Here is an 18,647-nt window from a genome sequence, read left to right as displayed (position 1 = left end):
TGCTAGCATGCATGTTTAAGCTATCGTAGCGGTATGTTTTACCGTGCCCGCGCCCTATAATCCGGAGCGCCTGATGTATGTGTTAAATACAGAAATAGCAACCGTAACTGAGGCTGCACCTTTTAATACGGTGCGCCCTTTGGTCGCGAACATACGGTATATAGAACATAGGGCACGTTTGTGCGTGATATCACTCCGCGTCTGCGCAACGACCACAACCTCCTATCTTTAGTATTGCTGCGCCAACTGGTGGTCTTTTGGGTTGAGGATAACGGTGATCTATATGTAGCTATATGTAGCTATAGCGTCATTGGCCTCCACTCCAGCCACTCCTGGTAGTTCCTCAAAAACACTGAGTTTCTAGTGGATGCACAATCTGTGGAAGCCAACATAGAAACTTCTGAAGAGCCAAAGTTCTTGCAAAAAAAATATAGTCCCCAATTAGGTTGTTTTGTTATCACACGACCCCGTCCCCATTATCTTAAGAGAATATAAAAGAATGAGTGGAGACAGAAGAGAGAATGAGACGTTTCTGGCGCGTGTTGCTCTTGATTTAGTGTTTATTTTTGCAGTAAACTTAAAGGAGGCCTTTTCCCTTTATGTTTGATTCCATTTAAGCTGATATTCCATTATTGACATCTCTAAATTTACAGTATTCATGGGAGTTTTATTTGGTCATTTTGCTTCTTTTTATTTCCTATTTCCCACATTTATTTATAGTTTATATTGGATTGCAATAAATCCTATAACATTGAACAGATTGACTAAAGTCAAATGACCTGCGGTTCCCACCGATAGCCGTCATTCTGATGGGTTTTTGCTGGCTGCAGCTGAAATATTCAGAGACAGTAAATAAAAACAATTTTTCATCTATGGAGGGAGTAGACGGCAGATGTTTCCACAGATGCTCTTCACCAGTAGTCAGTGAGTGATGCAGCAGATGAGCGGGAGTTGACTGGCTACAACCAGCCATGTCTCAATGTCTCCAGCCCATAGTCTGGATTCTCTACGAGATCAGACAGCAGCTTCACTCCTGAATCCTTCAGCTGGTTCCGACTCAGGTCCAGTTCTCTGAGATGGGAGGGATTGGACCTCAGCGCCGAGGCCAGAGAGTCACAGCTGATCTCTGATAAACTGCAGCGCCATAATCTAAATAAAGAAGGGAAAGTTTTATAAGGTTATAAGTGAAACCAGTATTCATCTGAAAGGTTAATCAAAGACATGATCTGTAAATATTTAATTTAGTTACAGGTTAAAAAATGATAGTAATATGTAATTACCACAATTCCAACCTCTCAGGTTTGCACTGTTCCAGAGGAGAATATATATTGTTCTGGCCCTCACTCTTCCCAGGTTCTCCCACCTCTTTCCCTCCCATCTCATCATGGAGATCCATCTCACCTGTGGCTCATCTTTAAAGGCACAACCTGTCTTAGATGACTTCCTGTCTCCCTCACCATCTCCCTCCTCGTTGGCTGGTGTCTACCAGGCACCCTCACCTAGTTTTGTCTAATTTTGGTTACCATCTGTGGGCTTTTTCATTGTCCTTAAATCAATTTATCATGAATAAGTGGTCCCCGTGTGGCCCTCCCTCCTGAAGGAACTGGGCACACACACACACACTCAGAAAGTGTGAGGACCCTCGGATGGAATAATGGACATTTTTGAGAATGGTGTTTACCTCAGAGTTTCCAGTCGGCAGTTTGGAAAGTGGAGAAAACCACTGAGCAGCTTCACTCCTGAATCCTTCAGCTGGTTCGCACCCAGGTCCAGTTCTCTGAGATGGGAGGGATTGGACCTCAGTGCCGAGGCCAGAGAGCCACAGCTGATCTCTGATAAGCTGCAGCATTCTAATCTGAAAAATGCAGGATGAGGTTATACGGTGCAGGTCTGCATGTTATCTGCGTCAGTACTAAACCTACGTTAGTTCTTAGTTGGGTCAGACCTGAATTCACGACATTACAAGGAATTTTTTTAATGTGGTGCATCACAGCAGTGTTGAGAACAGCCTCACTTCACCATCTTAGCAGCTGGTATATAGGTAGAAAAATGAAGACTGACCTGAGCCACTCCAGTTTACAGTTTGGACTCTCCAGTCCAGAACAGAGCCGCTTCACTCCTGAATCCTGCAACGTGTTGGCGCTCAGGTCCAGAACCCTCAGATGGGAGTGGTTGGACTTCAGAGCTGAGGCCACAGAATCACAGCTGGTCTCTGATAAACTGCAGTCCCATAGTCTAAAATAACAATTATTTTGAGAGAAGACAAATAAAAATCAACATGTACCAGAGCAAAACACAGCTTACAAGCAACAAACCTCTGGTCCTGCACCGGCTTATCTGCCGTATGTTTGTATTTTGGGTTCTTTCAGGGCGGTTGGACAAGATCTACAGCGTATGTAAAGTGTGTGTAGGTCAAAATACCTTCCAAGTTTGTGAGACCACATTTCTCAATAGCACCCAACTCTTGTCAGGAGTTGGGACAAAGCGACCCACTCCTGATAGCTTGTGGGCGATGCTGCAGCGACCCTGCAATCCCTACACTCTCTGGTGAAACCAAATCAAAGGTTTAGACACTGCTGGATGCTGGAAGGGTGGCTATAGTCTGGACGCATCGTTCCCCTGACTGCACATTTCTCCAACAATGATTGGCAGCTGGTGTCACTTGTTCTCCAGATGAGAGAAGGAAAGAGAGCCCCCCCACAGTGTGTTTGATTGCCCCACTGCAAGCTCAATGCTGCCAGAAAACATTGCAGGAGCATCAATTCCCCTCAGGGCATCAACAAGGACCTCAGGAAAAGGTGCAGCTGCCACCTACTAGAGACAAGCACACTGAGCTGAGATTCAAAGCCCTCTCCTCCCAAGAGAAGAGCTTGTTTGTTGGAGGCTCTTCTGGGCGATACCTGGTGCCACAGCTCCAGCTCAGCCCGTCTCTGGAGCTGAGGTGGAGCTTAGCAAGTTTCATGGTTCTCCACCACTTCCTCTGGCTGAGGACCTTCTCAGCTGGTGGTTTCTGCTCCACCTTCCAAGTTGAGCAGGTGATACTTCTGCATTCCTGCCACCAGTGTCTCTGCAGAAAGAGTCTTCTCTACTGTTTTATATTAGATTATAGAGAATTAGGATTTTTGGTTGATGTCTTAGATGTTGTTGACTAAGAGCAGGTTTTTCTTTAATAACATAGAAAGATTCGATGAGAAGAGCAAATGTATTATTTTATGAGCTACTTCCACTACTATTATATACACATACTTCCATATTGTCTTAGATTGCAAGCTGCATTTATTGCATCGTTCATAGAAAGTCATATTTGTGAGGAGAAAAACTCAAATAAGGTCATTTTCTTTAATGACCATTACAACAGAAGGAGGCGATGAACAAATAGATTTATATAAAAACGTGTGAAAACTTATGGATGGAAACCTTTTTAAAATGGTTGCATTGTGTAGAATCGGTGTAGAATCAACTTGTTGACTTCTGATTTGGACTCCAATGGAAGTGAGGTGCAACAATTGTGGATGCTGAAAGCTCCAGATCTTCATGAAGGTTTCTGTGGTTGGACTGACCTGCTGCCCCTTTAAGAGGGAGGCAGGTTTGGGCTTCTGGCTGGAATGAAGCCACCTCAGATGAGAATGACTGCAGGCTTTCGCTACCAAGGTTTAACAGGGTGCTCACTTCACACTTGGGCTTTTCTCTTTTTTGGGATGGCTTTTCTCAGGAGAGAAGGGGCATGGCACACTGCAGCAGCTTTCTTTTTGGGGTTTCTAGTTTTCCTTCTGATCTTTAAAAGACAGGAAGAACCATTTTTGATTGGTCTGAATGTTTGGGCGGTTTTGTGGCCAGCCTAAAATAAAACAAGACAAATCTACAACTGATACTTCCTTTCTAGTCATTGATGACCATCCTCACATGGGACAGATTTCCACAACCAATTTAATACTGCAAATCTGTCCTGTGTGGTCTTTTTTCTGAGAACTGTAACACTACGTTTATAACAAAGATCAAACATGTAAACATTTATTGTCTAACTAGTTACACCTGGGAAAGTACTGGATCATCTCTGACTGACCTGAGAGTCTCCAGCTTACAGAGAGGACCATGGAGAAAACCACAGAGCAGCTTCACTCCTGGATCCTGCAGCTGGTTCCGACTCAGCTCCAGTTCTCTGAGATGGGAGGGATTGGACCTCAGCGCCAAGGCCAGAGAGCCACAGCTGATCTCTGATAACCTGCAGCGCCATAATCTAAATAAAGAAGGGAAAGTTTTATAAGGTTATAAGTGAAACAGTATTCATCTGAAAGGTTAATCAAAGGCATGATCTGTAAATATTTAATTTAGTTACAGGTTAAAAAATGATAATAATATGTAATTACCACAATTCCAACCTCTCAGGTTTGCACTGTTCCAAAGGAGAATATATATGTTTGGCCCTCACTCTTCCCAGGTTCTCCCACCTCTTTCCCTCCCATCTCATCATGGAGATCCATCTCACCTGTGGCTCATCTTTAAAGGCACAACCTGTCTTAGATGACTTCCTGTCTGTGACGGGTGTAGTTTGGACCAAATGCAGTACTCTGGAAAGCTGGACCGTAGTAATGACTTTTATTAACACATGGGCAAACAGGAACTCAGGCAGACAAGGAAACACAGGAAATAGTCCGTTCTTCAGGCTCCGGACCCGCACAAAGTCTAAAATTCTTCAGAGGTCTCCGTCTCAGCTTCCTCTTCGTCCTTGTCGCTGGAAGCCTCGGATGACAGGGAGGACAGAGTCTCTAAATTGGCACCCCCACCAGCATTGGGGATCTTGTCAGGGTGACAGTGATGGAACTCGCGGATGAGCTGCGCATCCAGGATGTGACGGGCCGGAACCCATGACCTCTCCTCTGGGCCGTATCCCTCCCAGTCTACGAGAGATACTGAAGACCCCTTCCACGGTGGCGGAGCGCAGCAGGCAGCGAACTGTGAAGGCAGGACCCCCATCAATAATCCGTGGAGGTGGTGGCGGCTGAGAAGCAGGCATCAATGGACTTTCTTGAACCGGCTTGATCTGGAGACATGGAAGGTTGGGTGGTCCGCATGGCACGGGGCAGCTTGAGCCTGACAGCCGCAGGGTTGATGACCTTCTGCCCCACCAGGTAATTGGGAGCCTGGGAGCGACGGCGGTTGGCTGCCGTCGAGTAACAGTCAGCTGCTCGTAGGAGAGCAGCCCTGGCCTGGGTCCAGGTCTGGCGGCAACGGTGGATAAAAGCCTCGACGGACGGACAGGAAGCTTCCTTCTCCAGGGCTGGGAACAGCGGCGGCTGGAAGCCATAGGTGCACTGGAAGGGAGAAAGTCCAGTGGCGGAGCTGGTTAGGGTGTTGTGGGCATATTCCACCCACAGTAGCTGCTTGGACCAAGTGGAGGGGTGTCTGGACGCCATGCAGCGAAGCGCCGTCTCCATCTCCTGATTCACCCTCTCCGATTGGCCGTTGAATTGGGGATGGAACCCAGAGGACAGGCTTACGGTGGCCCCGATGAGGCTGCAGAACTCCCGCCAGAATACGGACGTGAACTGGGGACCCCGATCAGAGACTACGTCCGACGGAAGGCCGTGGAGCCGAAATATGTGCTGTAGAACAAGTTCAGCAGTCTCCTTGGCCGATGGAAGCTTGGGTAGGGGCACAAAGTGGGCCACCTTGCTGAATCGGTCTACCACAGTCAGGATAGTGGTGAATCCGCCCGACAGTGGAGACCGGTAACAAAGTCCAGCGAAATATGGGACCAGGGTTGATGTGGCACAGGCAGAGGTTGCAGGTAACCGGCAGGGGCCTGGAGGGAGGACTTGTGCAGACTGCAGATCGGGCAGGCGTTGACAAACTCTCTGGTGTCCTCCTCTAAAGTGGGGCCACCAGAACCGCCGCTGCAGGACTCTTTAGTGCGCTGAATCCCTGGGTGGCAAGTGAGCCGGGAACCGTGGGGCCCATTGTAGGACGTCAGACCTCAGACCGTCCGGGACAAACAGGCGGTCAGGAGGGCAGGGCTGGGACCAGGTGGTTCTCCAGGGTGGCTTTTACACGCTCCTCCACCTCCCAGGTGAGAGAAGCCACAAGGCAGGGATGGAAGAATGGGTGTCGGGTTTGAGGGCAGTGTCTGTCTGTTCCCAGGAACTGGCGCGAGATAGAGCGTCAGGCTTTACGTTGCGGGAGCCCGGCCGATAGGAGAGGGAAAGTTGAACTGGTAAGAACAGGGACCACCTGGCCTGACGGGAGTTCAGTCTCTTAGCCGACAGGATGTACCCAGGTTCTTGTGGTCCGTCCAAAACCAGAAGGGCAATTTAGTCCCCTCTAACCAGTGACGCCATTCCCAACGTCAGTTCCCGCCAACAGTTCTCGGTTTCCCAATGTCATAATTTTGTTCTGCCGGAGACAGACGTCGGGAGAAGAAGGCACAGGGGGTGCATTTCTGGTCATCAGCAGAGCGTTGAGAGAGAGAACGGTGCCGATCCCCACATTAGAAGCATCGACCTCTACTATGAATTGCCTTCCACACTGCCTTGACCGATAATGTATCCCAGGAAAGAGACGGAGGTAGCATGGCATTCACACTTCTCGGCCTTGACCAACAGCGAGTTCTCCAGAGGCGTTGGAGGACGGCCTGGACATGATGCACGTGTTCCTCCTTGGAAGGGAGGAGAGGAAGATCAGGATGTCGTCCAGGTAGACCAAACACAGTCTTGTTGAGCATGTCTCTAAAATGTCATTAATGAGTGCCTGGAATACGGCCGGGGCATTAGTAAGGCCGAAGGCATGACCAGGTACTCATAGTGTCCAGTGGGTGTGTTGAAGGCGGTCTTCCACTCGTCCCCTCCCGTATCCGGACTAGGTGGTAGGCATTGCGGAGATCCAACTTGGTGAGACCATGGCCCCCTGAAGCAGCTCAAAGGCTGAGCGATGAGTGGGAGGGGTATCTTCTTGACCGTGATCTCATTGAGGCCCCCTGTAGTCGATGCAGGGCCTCAGGGACCTGTCCTTCTTCTCCACAAAGAAGAACCCTGCCCCAGCAGGCGATGAGGAGGGACGGATAATCCCGGTAGCCAGAGCATCATTAATGTACGTAGACCTCATGGCCTCTCTTTCTGGCGCAGACAGTGAGTAGAGACGACCCTTGGGAGGCGTGGTGCCGGCTGAAGGTCTATGGCACAGTCGTAGGGTTGATGAGGGGGCAGGGACAGGGAGGTAGCCTTAGCCTTGCTGAACACCTCCCGGAAGTCATGGTACTCGGATGGGGACCGCAGACAGGTCGGGGGCCGGAATGGATTCGACTGATAATAGAGGCGCGGCAGCTTGATTAAGGCAGACCTGGTGACAGGAGGAACTCCACCCCAGAATGGAACCAGTCGCCCAGTCAATGTGGGGGTTGTGACGACGGAGCCAAGGGTAACCAAGGATGAGTGGGAGGTGAGGTGACTTCAGGACGTGGAATGTATGGTCTCGTGGTGGTTGCCCGACAGAAGCATGTGGATGGGCGTGGTCTGGTGAGTGACAGTCCCTAGGAGATGGCCATCCAGGGCGCTGGCAGGAACTGAATGTGGTAACGGAACCCGGTCGATACCCAGCTGGATGGCGAGCTCCTCATCGATCAGGCTGACATCAGCCCCGGAGTCTATGAAGGTGGCAAGGGTGTGAGAGCCCCCCGCCAACAGAAGCCGGACGTGAAACAATGGCCGTGGGCAGGAGCAGAGTCTTGAGTCCGGCTAAGCAGTCCGCCCCGTCTACTGCTGAGCCCTCCCCTTTTACTGGGCAATGAGAGACAAAGTGCCCAGCCTTTCCGCAGTAGAGACAGAGGTTCCCCTGTCGTCGTCGCTCTCGCTCCGCAGGAGTCAGGCTGGTGCGTCCCACCTAGATGGGTTCGGCCCCCCGAGATACGGGCCCTGTGAGAAAGGTTGGAGCCGGCTGGAGATCCTTGCAGGCGGGCAGATGACCGGTGCTCCGCCTCGCCCTAGCGTAGCTCTCTTCTCCTTGCCTGGATGCGTCTGTCCAGCCTTGACGTCAGCTTGATGAGTCCATCAAGGGAGGGCGGAAGATCAAAGGGAACCAACGCATCCTTTATGTATGGCGCTAGCCCATTGAGGAAGGCGTCGCACTGGGCTGCTGGGTTCCAGTCACTAAGCCGGGCCCGGGTACGGAAGTCGATAGCATAGTCAGCAATGGGCCGACTTCCCTGCTTCACGCTCATGAGTCCCCCGGTGGCATCCGGGCCCAGAGAAACAGGCCCAAAAATCTTACGAAGTTCCGCAGAGAAGGCCTGGAAAGAGGAACAGGCCGGCGTGTGCCCCTCTCCCACTCTGCCATTCCCCACGGCCGTGCTCTGCCAGTCAGGTGATTGATGGTAAAGGCGACCTTCGCTGCCTCCGAGGCGAAGGTGTAGGGCTGCAGAGCAAACAGGATTGAACAGTTCGTGAGGAACGGATTGCAGCCCTCTGGGTCCCCAGAATAACGCTCTGGGGTTCCCACCCGGGGCTCTGGAGCGGTGCCTGGTGGGGGAGCAGGAACAGGAGCGGCCGGTTCGTGACACTGAGACCACCAGCTGTTGGACCTGGGTGGCTACTGACATTAATGCCCGCTCCAGGGCCGATGCTGTCTGCCGAGCCTCCGCAGCATTGGAGGCTAGCTGGGCCTTGAATTGTTGGAGCCTTCCCTCCACCTGGTCCAAACGAGACTGAGGTGGTGACGAGTGTGCTGGGTCCATGTTTGGCCAGATTGTACTGTGACGGGTGCAGTTTGGACCCAAATGCAGCACTCTGGAAAGCTGGACCGTAGTAATGACTTTTATTAACACACGGGCAAACAGGAACTCAGGCAGACAAGGAAACACAGGAAATAGTCCGTTCTTCAGGCTCTGGGCCCACACAAAGTCTATGAGTTGCAGGCTCGGGGAGTGGGACGAGCAGCAGCGAAGTCAGGGCCGGGCGGAGAAGTCTAAACCAGGTGAGCAGACAGGAACCAGAGACGCTGAGGCAGAAGTCGTAGTCAGGGGCAGAAAGCAGGTAGGTTGTCCGGGGAACAGGCAAGGCAGGCAGAACGAAGACAGGCAGGGTCGGTAACGGGTAATCCAGCAGGGAAACAACGCTGGAAAGTCTCGCATGAAAGCAGAAGAACAATCTGGCACTGAGTGAGTGTGAGGCTGTGTCCGAACCCACCCCCTATACCCTACATAGTGCACTCAATTGTGTGGACGCCATTTTGAAATTGTGTCCGAATTCTTAGTGAGCATCGCGAGTGCACTCAATGTATCCCACAATGCACTGCAAAAAGTAGTGTACAACCGATGCACCCCAACTCGGTAATATATCCCATCAGCCTTTACGGTATAACGTGGTAATCTGTCGATGGCGGGTAAACGAGCAGACATGACGTACAAATGTATGTAATATTATGTTATTATTATTACAATATGCTATTTGTTTCACATATCTTACTAGAGCGTAAAATTCTTTCACTTTAGTGGAACATTGCTGCCTCCATTTTAAATATGTTTTTGCCTTTATTTATTTATACGCGACTATAAGCATTTTATTAGATTACGTACCGCTTTAATTCTACCTTACTAGAGTCGGTGCATTTCAAATGCAAATTTAAGGTACTGTAGGAGTGGTATAAATTTAAGGCTATTTTCACTGTGCTGTTTGATACTATATGATCATCTTAAAATAACACATAAATGTGGAAATCAATCGACTATCAAATGTTTACCCCCCCTCCCTCACTTACAGTTTGACATCTGGATCTTAGAGCCAAAATTGTCCTTCGGACTCGTCTGTTCCTCACCAGACGGCGGGATCGCAGCAAAAGAATATTAAAGATAATGAAAACCAGTTCTGGAGCCATTTTGTGATGTAAAATTCCTGTATTACTTATATATATATTTGAGAATGTCATGGCGCGAAAATGTCACCGGACACTAATTATTTGAGATAATAAGGAAGTGTTATGTTATTGTTATTGACATTAATATTTTAATCTATTATTATTATAGAAAGATTATAATAGGGTAAAATATTGCATTTTCAAAGAAACGACCGCTGAATGTGTTTGGGTATGTTTCGGATGGGTTAAAATAATTAAATGGACCTGGCCACTTTTCCCGGGGAATGATTCGTATTATTATGCGACAACATTACGTCATTTTACATGCGCCATAGTGTCCGTAAGCTAATTTTGAATTGAGTGCACTACGTAGTTCACTCAATCCATGTCCCCCATGTAATGAGGAGTGAATAGGGAACAAGTGTGTGGTTTCAGACACAGCCTGAGGCTGGAGAATATATACTGGTAGGTGAGCTGATTGATGAGTGAGGGCAGGTGTGTGATCAGTGACTGAGAGCAGGTGTGGTAATCAGAGGGTGTGGTGTGAGCAAGGCAGTGGAAAAGTACTGGGACAGGAGGGAACTGGGGAAAAGGGGCTATGACACTGTCTCCCTCACCATCTCCCTCCTCGTTGGCTGGTGTCTACCAGGCACCCTCACGTAGTTTTGTCTAATTTTGGTTACCATCTGTCGGCTTTTTCATTGTCCTTAAATCAATTTATCATGAATAAGTGGTCCCCGTGTGGCCCTCCCTCCTGAAGGAACTGGGCACAACACACACACTCAGAAAGTGTGAGGACCCTCGGATGGAATAATGGACATTTCTGAGAATGGTGTTTACCTCAGAGTTTCCAGCTTACAGACAGGATCCAGGAGAACACCACAGAGCAGCTTCACTCCTGAATCCTTCAGCTGGTTCTGACTCAGGTCCAGTTCTCTGAGATGGGAGGGATTGGACCTCAGCGCCGAGGCCAGAGAGTCACAGCTGATCTCTGATAAACTGCAGTCCTTTAATCTGAAAAATGCAGGATGAGGTTATACGGTGCAGGTCTGCATGTTATCTGCGTCAGTACTAAACCTACATTAGTTCTTAGTTGGGTCAGACCTGAATTCACGATATTACAAGGAATTTTTTTAATGTCGTGCATCACAGCAGTGTTGAGAACAGCCTCACTTCACCATCTTAGCAGCTGGTATATAGGTAGAAAAATGAAGACTGACCTGAGCCTCTCCAGTTTACAGTTTGGACTCTCCAGTCCAGAACAGAGCCGCTTCACTCCTGAATCCTCCAACATGTTGTAGCTCAGGTCCAGAACCCTCAGATGGGAGAGGTTGGACTTCAGAGCTGAGGCCACAGAATCACAGCTGGTCTTGGATAAACTGCAGCCACTTAGACTAAAATAACAATTATTTTGAGAGAAGACAAATAAAAATCAACATGTACCAGAGCAAAACACAGCTTACAAGCAACAAACCTCTGGTCCTGCACCGGCTTATCTGCTGTATGTTCCTATTTTGGGTTCTTTCAGGGCAGTTGGACAAGATCTACAGCGTATGTAAAGTGTGTGTAGGTCAAAATACCTTCCAAGTTTGTGAGACCACATTTCTCAATAGCACTCAACTCTTGTCAGGAGTTGGGACAAAGCGACCCACTCCTGACAGCTTGTGGGCGATGCTGCAGCGACCCTGCAATCCCTACACTCTCTGGTGAAACCAAATCAAAGGTTTTAGACACTGCTGGATGCTGGAAGGGTGGCTATAGTCTGGACGCATCATTCCCCTGACTGCACATTTCTCCAACAATGATTGGCAGCTGGTGTCACTTGTTCTCCAGATGAGAGAAGGAAAGAGAGCCCCCCCACAGTGTGTTTGATTGCCCCACTGCAAGCTCAATGCTGCCAGAAAACATTGCAGGAGCATCAATTCCCCTCAGGGCATCAACAAGGACCTCAGGAAAAGGTGCAGCTGCCACCTACTAGAGACAAGCACACTGAGCTGAGATTCAAAGCCCTCTCCTCCCAAGAGAAGAGCTTGTTTGTTGGAGGCTCTTCTGGGCGATACCTGGTGCCACAGCTCCAGCTCAGCCCGTCTCTGGAGCTGAGGTGGAGCTTAGCAAGTTTCATGGTTCTCCACCACTTCCTCTGGCTGAGGACCTTCTCAGCTGGTGGTTTCTGCTCCACCTTCCAAGTTGAGCAGGTGATACTTCTGCATTCCTGCCACCAGTGTCTCTGCAGAAAGACTCTTCTCTACTGTTTTATATTAGATTATAGAGAATTAGGATTTTTGGTTGGTGTCTTAGATGTTGTTGACTAAGAGCAGGTTTTTCTTTAATAACATAGAAAGATTTGATGAGAAGAGCAAATGTATTATTTTATGAGCTACTTCCACGACTATTATATACACATACTTCCATATTGTCTTAGACTGCAAGCTGCATTTATTGCATCATTCATAGAAAGTCATATTTGTGAGGAGAAAAACTCAAATAAGGTCATTTTCTTTAATGACCATTACAACAGAAGGAGGCGGTGAACAAACAGATTTATCTAAAAATGTGTGAAAACTTATGGATGGAAACCTTTTTAAAATGGTTGCATTGTGTAGAATCGGTGTAGAATCAACTTGTTGACTTCTGATTTGGACTCCAATGGAAGTGAGGTGCAACAATTGTGGATGCTGAAAGCTTCAGATCTTCATGAAGGTTTCTGTGGTTGGACTGACCTGCTGCCCCTTTAAGAGGGAGGCAGGTTTGGGCTTCTGGCTGGAATGAAGCCACCTCAGATGAGAATGACTGCAGGCTTTCGGTACCAAGGTTTAACAGGGTGCTCACTTCACACTTGGGCTTTTCTCTTTTTTGGGATGGCTTTTCTCAGTAGAGAAGGGGCATGGCACACTGCAGCAGCTTTCTTTTTGGGGTTTCTAGTTTTCCTTCTGATCTTTAAAAGACAGGAAGAACCATTTTTGATTGGTCTGAATGTTTGGGCGGTTTTGTGGCTAGCCTAAAATAAAACAAGACAAATCTACAACTGATACTTCCTTTCTAGTCATTGATGACCATCCTCACATGGGACAGATTTCCACAACCAATTTAATACTGCAAATCTATCCTGTGTGGTCTTTTTTCTGAGAACTGTAAAACTACGTTTATAACAAAGATCAAACATGGAAACAGTTATTGTCTAACTAGTTACACCTGGGAAAGTACTGGATCATCTCTGACTGACCTGAGAGTCTCCAGCTTACAGAGAGGATCCTGGAGAAAACCACAGAGCAGCTTCACTGCTGGATCCTTCAGCTGGTTCCCACGCAGCTCCAGAACCCTCAGATGGGAGGGATTGGACCTCAGCGCCGAGGCCAGAGAGCCACAGCTGATCTCTGATAAACTGCAGTGTCTCAGTCTGGAAAAGGAATAAATGGGGCAAATAAAAACACATTTCTAAATCTGAAAATGAAGAGAAAAGCAGAAAATGTAAAGAAATTTAGAAAAGAGCAACAGAGGCCTCCTGACCTGAGCGTCTCCAGTCTGCAGTTTGGATGCATCATTGCAGAAGACAGTAACTCTACGTCGGCATCTGTCAGGCTTTGGTTGTTGCTTAAGTCCAGCTCCCGTAGATGAGAAGGGTTTGACGTCATTGCTGAGGCCACAACTTTCCAATGACTCTTTGAAAGAACACGACCAGACAGTCTGTTGTGCATGAAACAAAAATAGTGAGTCAAACAGTCAAACTTTGGGATTTCTCATCAACTTATCTGAGAATCTACCTCAACACAAATGTAGCTCATTTCCTGGAAAAGCTAAATTCAACACCGTAGAGCAGCAGTTTGAACGACCATCAGATCTGAAATGCAACTGAATTATTCTCAACATTTGTCTTATTTTAGAACAGCTCATAATTACTCAATATTTAAAATGATTAGAGCAAATGGTTTAAAGAAACGTGCATCTTTTTATCTGTCTATCGGCTCTTTGGATATTTTGCATTTCATCCAATTTGTACGATGGTGCGTCAAGTCTTAATTCAGCGATCCGATCGATGACATCAGAGTCTCTGGTTGCATCGATTGCCCTCAGCTTCTGTTATATCTGCCTGTTTCCCTTCAAATCATTTTCACTGCACCTTTTGTTGCTAGTGATGAAGTTGCCACCTAACGGGTGTGGAAAGGGTCAAACAACTTTGTAGGTCACATAAAGGCTCCAAACGGAACCGCCACAAAGACCTAAAACACCCATTTAACCAACGAGGCCGGCTGTTTTTACGTTGAACAAATGAAGCAAAATAGTCTCGTGTCATTAGTTAAAATGTGTTTTGTTTGTTTGTATACATCGTATTCAAATGACAAAAAAAGTAATTTAATGACATGACAGTAATTTCATGATAGTCAGTTAACTTGTGGCTCCTATTATTCCTGCCTTATGTTGGTTTGTCTGGATTGACCTTTGAACTTATATCCAGCCAGTGTTGAACATTTCTGGATGAATTGTTGTTGTTTTTAATTTATGGACGCTGCAATGGAGATAAAGAATTGAAGGAATGACCACTGAGGGGGTATTGCTACCTGACATGATCCACTCGCTTGATTTAAACGCCGATGTCCGGCCCCAAAAATCTTTACTTACACGGCCTTCCTGCAGTTCCTCACAGCTGAAATCAGGCGACGTCGTCCCTCCTCTGAGGTGTTGTACTGCTGCAGGTTCAGCTCATCCAGAACCTCCTCTGACATCTGCAGCAGGTAGGCCAGAGCTGAACAGTGGATCTCTGACAGTCTCCTCTGTGATTTCTTCCCTGACTTCAGGAACTCTTGGATCTCCTGATGGACTGACTGATCCTTCATCTCCATCAGACAGTGGAAGATGTTGATGCTTCTGTCTGGGGAGATTTTATCACTGTTCACCTCCTTCAGGTTGTTGAGGACCTTCTGGATGGTTTCTGGGTGGCTGTCCGTCTGATCCAACAGTCCACCCAAGATCCTCTGATTGGACTCCAGAGAGAGACCATGAAGGAAGCGAACAAACAAGTCCAGGTGGCCATTTTTACTTTTGAGAGATTTCATTAGTGCTCTCCTGAGGAAGCCATCAAGAGATGTGACTGGATCGTTATTTGTAAACAACCCAGCAAACTCGGAAAAGGGGTTTGGTTTCGAATATTTTAGGAACTGACTTATAACCGCTGTGTCTTTCCTGGTGTAACGGTGGAACATGTAGACGGCAGCCAGAAACTCCTGAATGCTCAGATGAACAAAGCAGTAGACTGATTTCTGGAAGATCACACTCTCTCTCTTGAAGATCTCTGTACAAACTCCTGAGTACACCGACACCTCGGAGACGTCCAGTCCACATCGCTCCAGGTCTTCTGAGTAGAACATGATGTTTCCTTTCTCCAGATGTTCAAACGCCAGCCGACCCAACTTCAGAAGGAGTTCTTTATCAGCCTCAGTCAGTTCCTCTGGTCTCTGCTTTCCTCCATACTTCTGCTTCTTCCTCTTCATCTGAACCCTCAGTAAGCGTGAGTAGAGGTCAGTCAGTTTCCCTGGTCTCTGCTTTCCTCCATACTTCTGCTTCTTCCTCTTCATCTGAACCCTCAGGAAGTGTGAGTAGAGGTCAGTCAGGGTTTTGGGCAGCTCTCCTCTCTGGTCTCTGGTCATCATGTCCTCCAGAACTATAGCAGTGATCCAGCAGAAAACTGGGATCAGACACATGATGTGGAGGCTCCTGGAGGCCTTGATGTGTGAGATGATTCTCTTGGACAGATCTTCATCACTGAACCTCCTCCTGAAGTACTCCTCCTTCTGGGAGTCAGTGAAGCCTCGTACTTCTGTGATCCTGTCAACACACGAGGGAGGAATCTGATAGGCTGCTGCAGGTCTGGAGGTGATCCAGATGAGAGCTGAGGGAAGCAGGTTCCCCTGGATGAGGTTGACCAGGAGCACGTCAACGGACGATACTTGTGTGACATCAGAGATGACCTGATGATTGTTGAAATCCAGTGAAAATCTGCTTTCATCCAGGCCATCAAAGATGAACAGAAGTTTCCAGACAGTCAGATCTTCTGCTCTGATCTTCTGTAATGTTGGATGGAAAACATGAAGCAGTGAGAGAAGACTGTGCTGCTCATCTCTGATCAAGTTCAGCTCCCTGCATGAGAGCGGAAGCACCAGACTGATGTCTTGGTTCTCCAAACCTTCTGCCCAGTCCAGACTGAACTTCTGCACTGAGAAGGTTTTTCCAACGCCGGCGACACCGTTGGTCAGAACCACTCTGATGTGTCTCTGTTGCTCAGATAAGACTTTGAAGATGTCCTGGCACTTGATTGGAGTGTCCTGGATGTTCTTCTTGGAGGTTCTCTCAAGCTGTCTCACCTCATGTTGTGTGTCCACCTCCTCACTTTGTCCCTCAATGATGTAGAGCTCAGTGTAGATCTTGTTCAGCAGGGTTCCACTTCCTGCTTCATGAGTTCCTTCAGTCACATGTTCACATCTTCTCTTCAGACTCATCTTATGACCTTCTATCAGCTCCTGCAGATCACTTCCTGAACATAAGTAAACCAATGATTTCCATCTATAATAAATCATCAACACAACTACAAATTCATGACATCACAAATTAAATCTCATATTGAACAGTTTTACTTTGTTTGGGCTTCATTTCAGCATCTCCAGATCTGCTTCCAGCTTGTGAACAAGAGGACTCTCCTGGTGGAGCTGACTGGTCCCAGTTTGATAGGATGTGCTCCCCCCTCTCACTATGAAACACATCTCTATTAGTCCTTTGATTTATAGGATGAAAGAACCTGATCAAGACTCAATATTGTTCCAGCATTTATGTCTGAATTCATCTTTCAGTTTAAACCTGATTCTTGTTTCTAATCAACAATATTCACATTAAGTCTGTAACTATATGACTGTCTGAGGTTTAAGTGTTAAACATCTCCAATAATAAACTCACAACCTGCTGCTGTTAATGTGACTAACAGCTGCCACACAAACACATCATCACGCTTTAGTTTTCTTACATTTCCTCTGAACTTCTGAAGTATATTAGTCCTTGTTTGGAGTGGTCACTCTTCAGGGACACACAGCTGGGCACTGTGGACTCTGCTCTGTCCTCGTCCATCCTGAGGAAACATCAGAAATAGTGATGAGACTGTGATGAAGGTAAATAATCTGGAGAGGTTGGAGTTCAATAATCCCAATTCACTGCATTTTTATCAAACAGGAACATTTCTAATCCATTCTGAATAACAACTGAATCAATAAATCAACGATGTTTCTGTATCATTTTCATGTGTTCAGAGTTTAAGCTGCTTTTTTTAACTGTTCCCTGCAGTGAGAAAAGAACTGGCACCTTTTCCAGCCCCTCATCCTGCAGCACTGAATGTGCTCTAAAGTTCTTTCCAGAGCAAACGTCTCTGCACTTGCAGCAACATGTTGTAGTCATGGATCCGTGAGGAGAACCGGATACAGGAAACGCCCCCACTTTGATCCCAAAACCCAACTGGTGGCCAACGGTGGTCCGGCAACGACGGGGACGCTGGTCCATCGGGCCCACAACACTGGTTTTCCACAGGCCAACATGGTGAAAGGACTGTCTTCAGCTCAGCCACTAAATTATCTGGTGCTACATAAACATACTAGTCAGGACTTTTTAACTTCCCTCATTGTTCCCCTCTTCAATTATTTCTATGATCCAAGTCCTCAAAGATCACTGCTCTATTTAAAATAGATGAAAGAAATGACACCCACTCCTGCATTTCTTTCACAGTGGTTCCACAACATAGAACAATAAACCACTGTGAGAAAACGTGCAACATGAACCCAAAATCCTGTTGGTGTCCTGTGATCCTGTGTGGATTTAGTTATTTAGTTTATTGTCTTAAATTGGTCCGGCTGAGAGATGCTAACTTGCACACGATTAGATGTTGTTTGACAGGTAATATCAAAATATCCAGCTGTGACCTGGACTGTTGAACAACTCTAATAACTCTAAGAGCTTTTCACCTGTCACAAAATGTCGCTCTCCTGCTTCGTCTGAAGAGAATACTTTCACTTTTAAAACCTAATCAACAGCTTCATGGCGTATATATTACTACATTAAAGCATTCTGGGAGGGTTTAAAGTTCTTTTAGAATCAGTAGCAAAGAGCAGAAAAATAAACTAAACTTCACTTAGAAAGACTATTCAACTATAACTAAAGCCAGACTATAAGAAAGTTAAATAAGCCCTATTCATTTATAATGTATAACGATGTTTTGTGCTAAAACTAAATATGAAGTCTCATTGATTCAAATCTTGATTTTATCTCCAAACACAAATGTCAATTCTTTTCAATAATGCTCTTCGTTTCCACTCACCTTGTCGGTCTTCAGTCTTCCTGCTTAGTCTGAAAGGAATACAGTACTTTGAAAAACTGGTTTGTTGGGTTCCCAGTTTCTGGGACCGTTGTTGCTGGTGTCTACCTGCAGGGGGCGTGGAGGAGCCGCTCATCAGCCACAGCTGGCCCCGCAGACACACGCACCTGCGGTCTCTCTTCAATCTCCCGTTAGATTTAAGGACAGAACTCCCGTCTGCCAGCGGCGGAGTGTTTTCGGCCTCATCGCCAAACCCTGACTTCTGTGGCTTGACTATTTTTGAGAGTTTTCCTCGCGGACTTGTTTTGGACTCTCTCGAGGTCTCTCCGCCTTTCTGTGAACGCGGACTGAACTGTTCTTGTTCACTTTAAAATAAAGACGCTTTTCGGACACCATTCTCCGCCATTATTCAACCTGGTTAAATAAATAAGATTTATGATGCTTGACAGATTTGAAAGACTTG

The 18,647-nt window shown here is 47.1% G+C and overlaps 1 protein-coding gene across 5 annotated transcripts; it reads right to left on the bottom strand.

Annotated features, from left to right (window-relative positions):
* Nucleotides 1-529: 529 nt before the first annotated feature.
* Nucleotides 530-18,223, bottom strand: LOC130514022 (NACHT, LRR and PYD domains-containing protein 12-like). 5 transcript variants are annotated; one of them, XM_057013380.1, is made up of 12 exons: nt 18,188-18,223; nt 16,850-16,951; nt 16,467-16,579; nt 14,458-16,366; nt 13,348-13,524; nt 13,064-13,237; nt 11,061-11,234; nt 10,681-10,854; nt 4,064-4,237; nt 2,062-2,235; nt 1,682-1,855; nt 530-1,149 (listed from the first exon to the last, which is right to left on the bottom strand). In XM_057013380.1, exons 2-12 carry the CDS (start codon nt 16,948-16,950, stop codon nt 960-962), a joined length of 3,534 nt encoding a protein of 1,177 aa, XP_056869360.1. In that variant the 5' UTR covers nt 16,951; nt 18,188-18,223; the 3' UTR covers nt 530-959. The 5 variants fall into 5 exon arrangements, with proteins under 5 accessions (XP_056869360.1, XP_056869361.1, XP_056869362.1 ...); XM_057013381.1 differs by lacking the exon at nt 11,061-11,234; XM_057013382.1 differs by lacking the exons at nt 16,850-16,951; nt 18,188-18,223 and having other exon boundaries at nt 14,458-16,395.
* Between the last annotated feature and the right edge of the window lie 424 nt (nt 18,224-18,647).

This window comes from Takifugu flavidus, chromosome 17 (assembly GCF_003711565.1).
Source record: "Takifugu flavidus isolate HTHZ2018 chromosome 17, ASM371156v2, whole genome shotgun sequence".
In the NCBI taxonomy this organism is placed as follows: domain Eukaryota; kingdom Metazoa; phylum Chordata; class Actinopteri; order Tetraodontiformes; family Tetraodontidae; genus Takifugu; species Takifugu flavidus.
The sequence above is the reverse complement of the archived record's forward strand: the minus strand, read 5'-3'. Positions and strand labels throughout refer to the sequence as shown.

What these genes read in the sequence shown, in the direction of transcription:
- LOC130514022 (XM_057013380.1), bottom strand. Translation starts at nt 16,950, where the DNA reads ATGGACGAGGACAGAGCAGAGTCCACAGTGCCCAGCTGTGTGTCCCTG. An exon ending in TGTAAGCTGGAGACTCTCAG is followed by an intron (nt 11,235 to 13,063) that starts GTCAGTCAGAGA and finishes TTGTTATTTTAG; the next exon opens with TCTAAGTGGCTGCAGTTTAT. An exon ending in TGTAAGCTGGAGACTCTCAG is followed by an intron (nt 2,236 to 4,063) that starts GTCAGTCAGAGA and finishes TTGTTATTTTAG; the next exon opens with ACTATGGGACTGCAGTTTAT.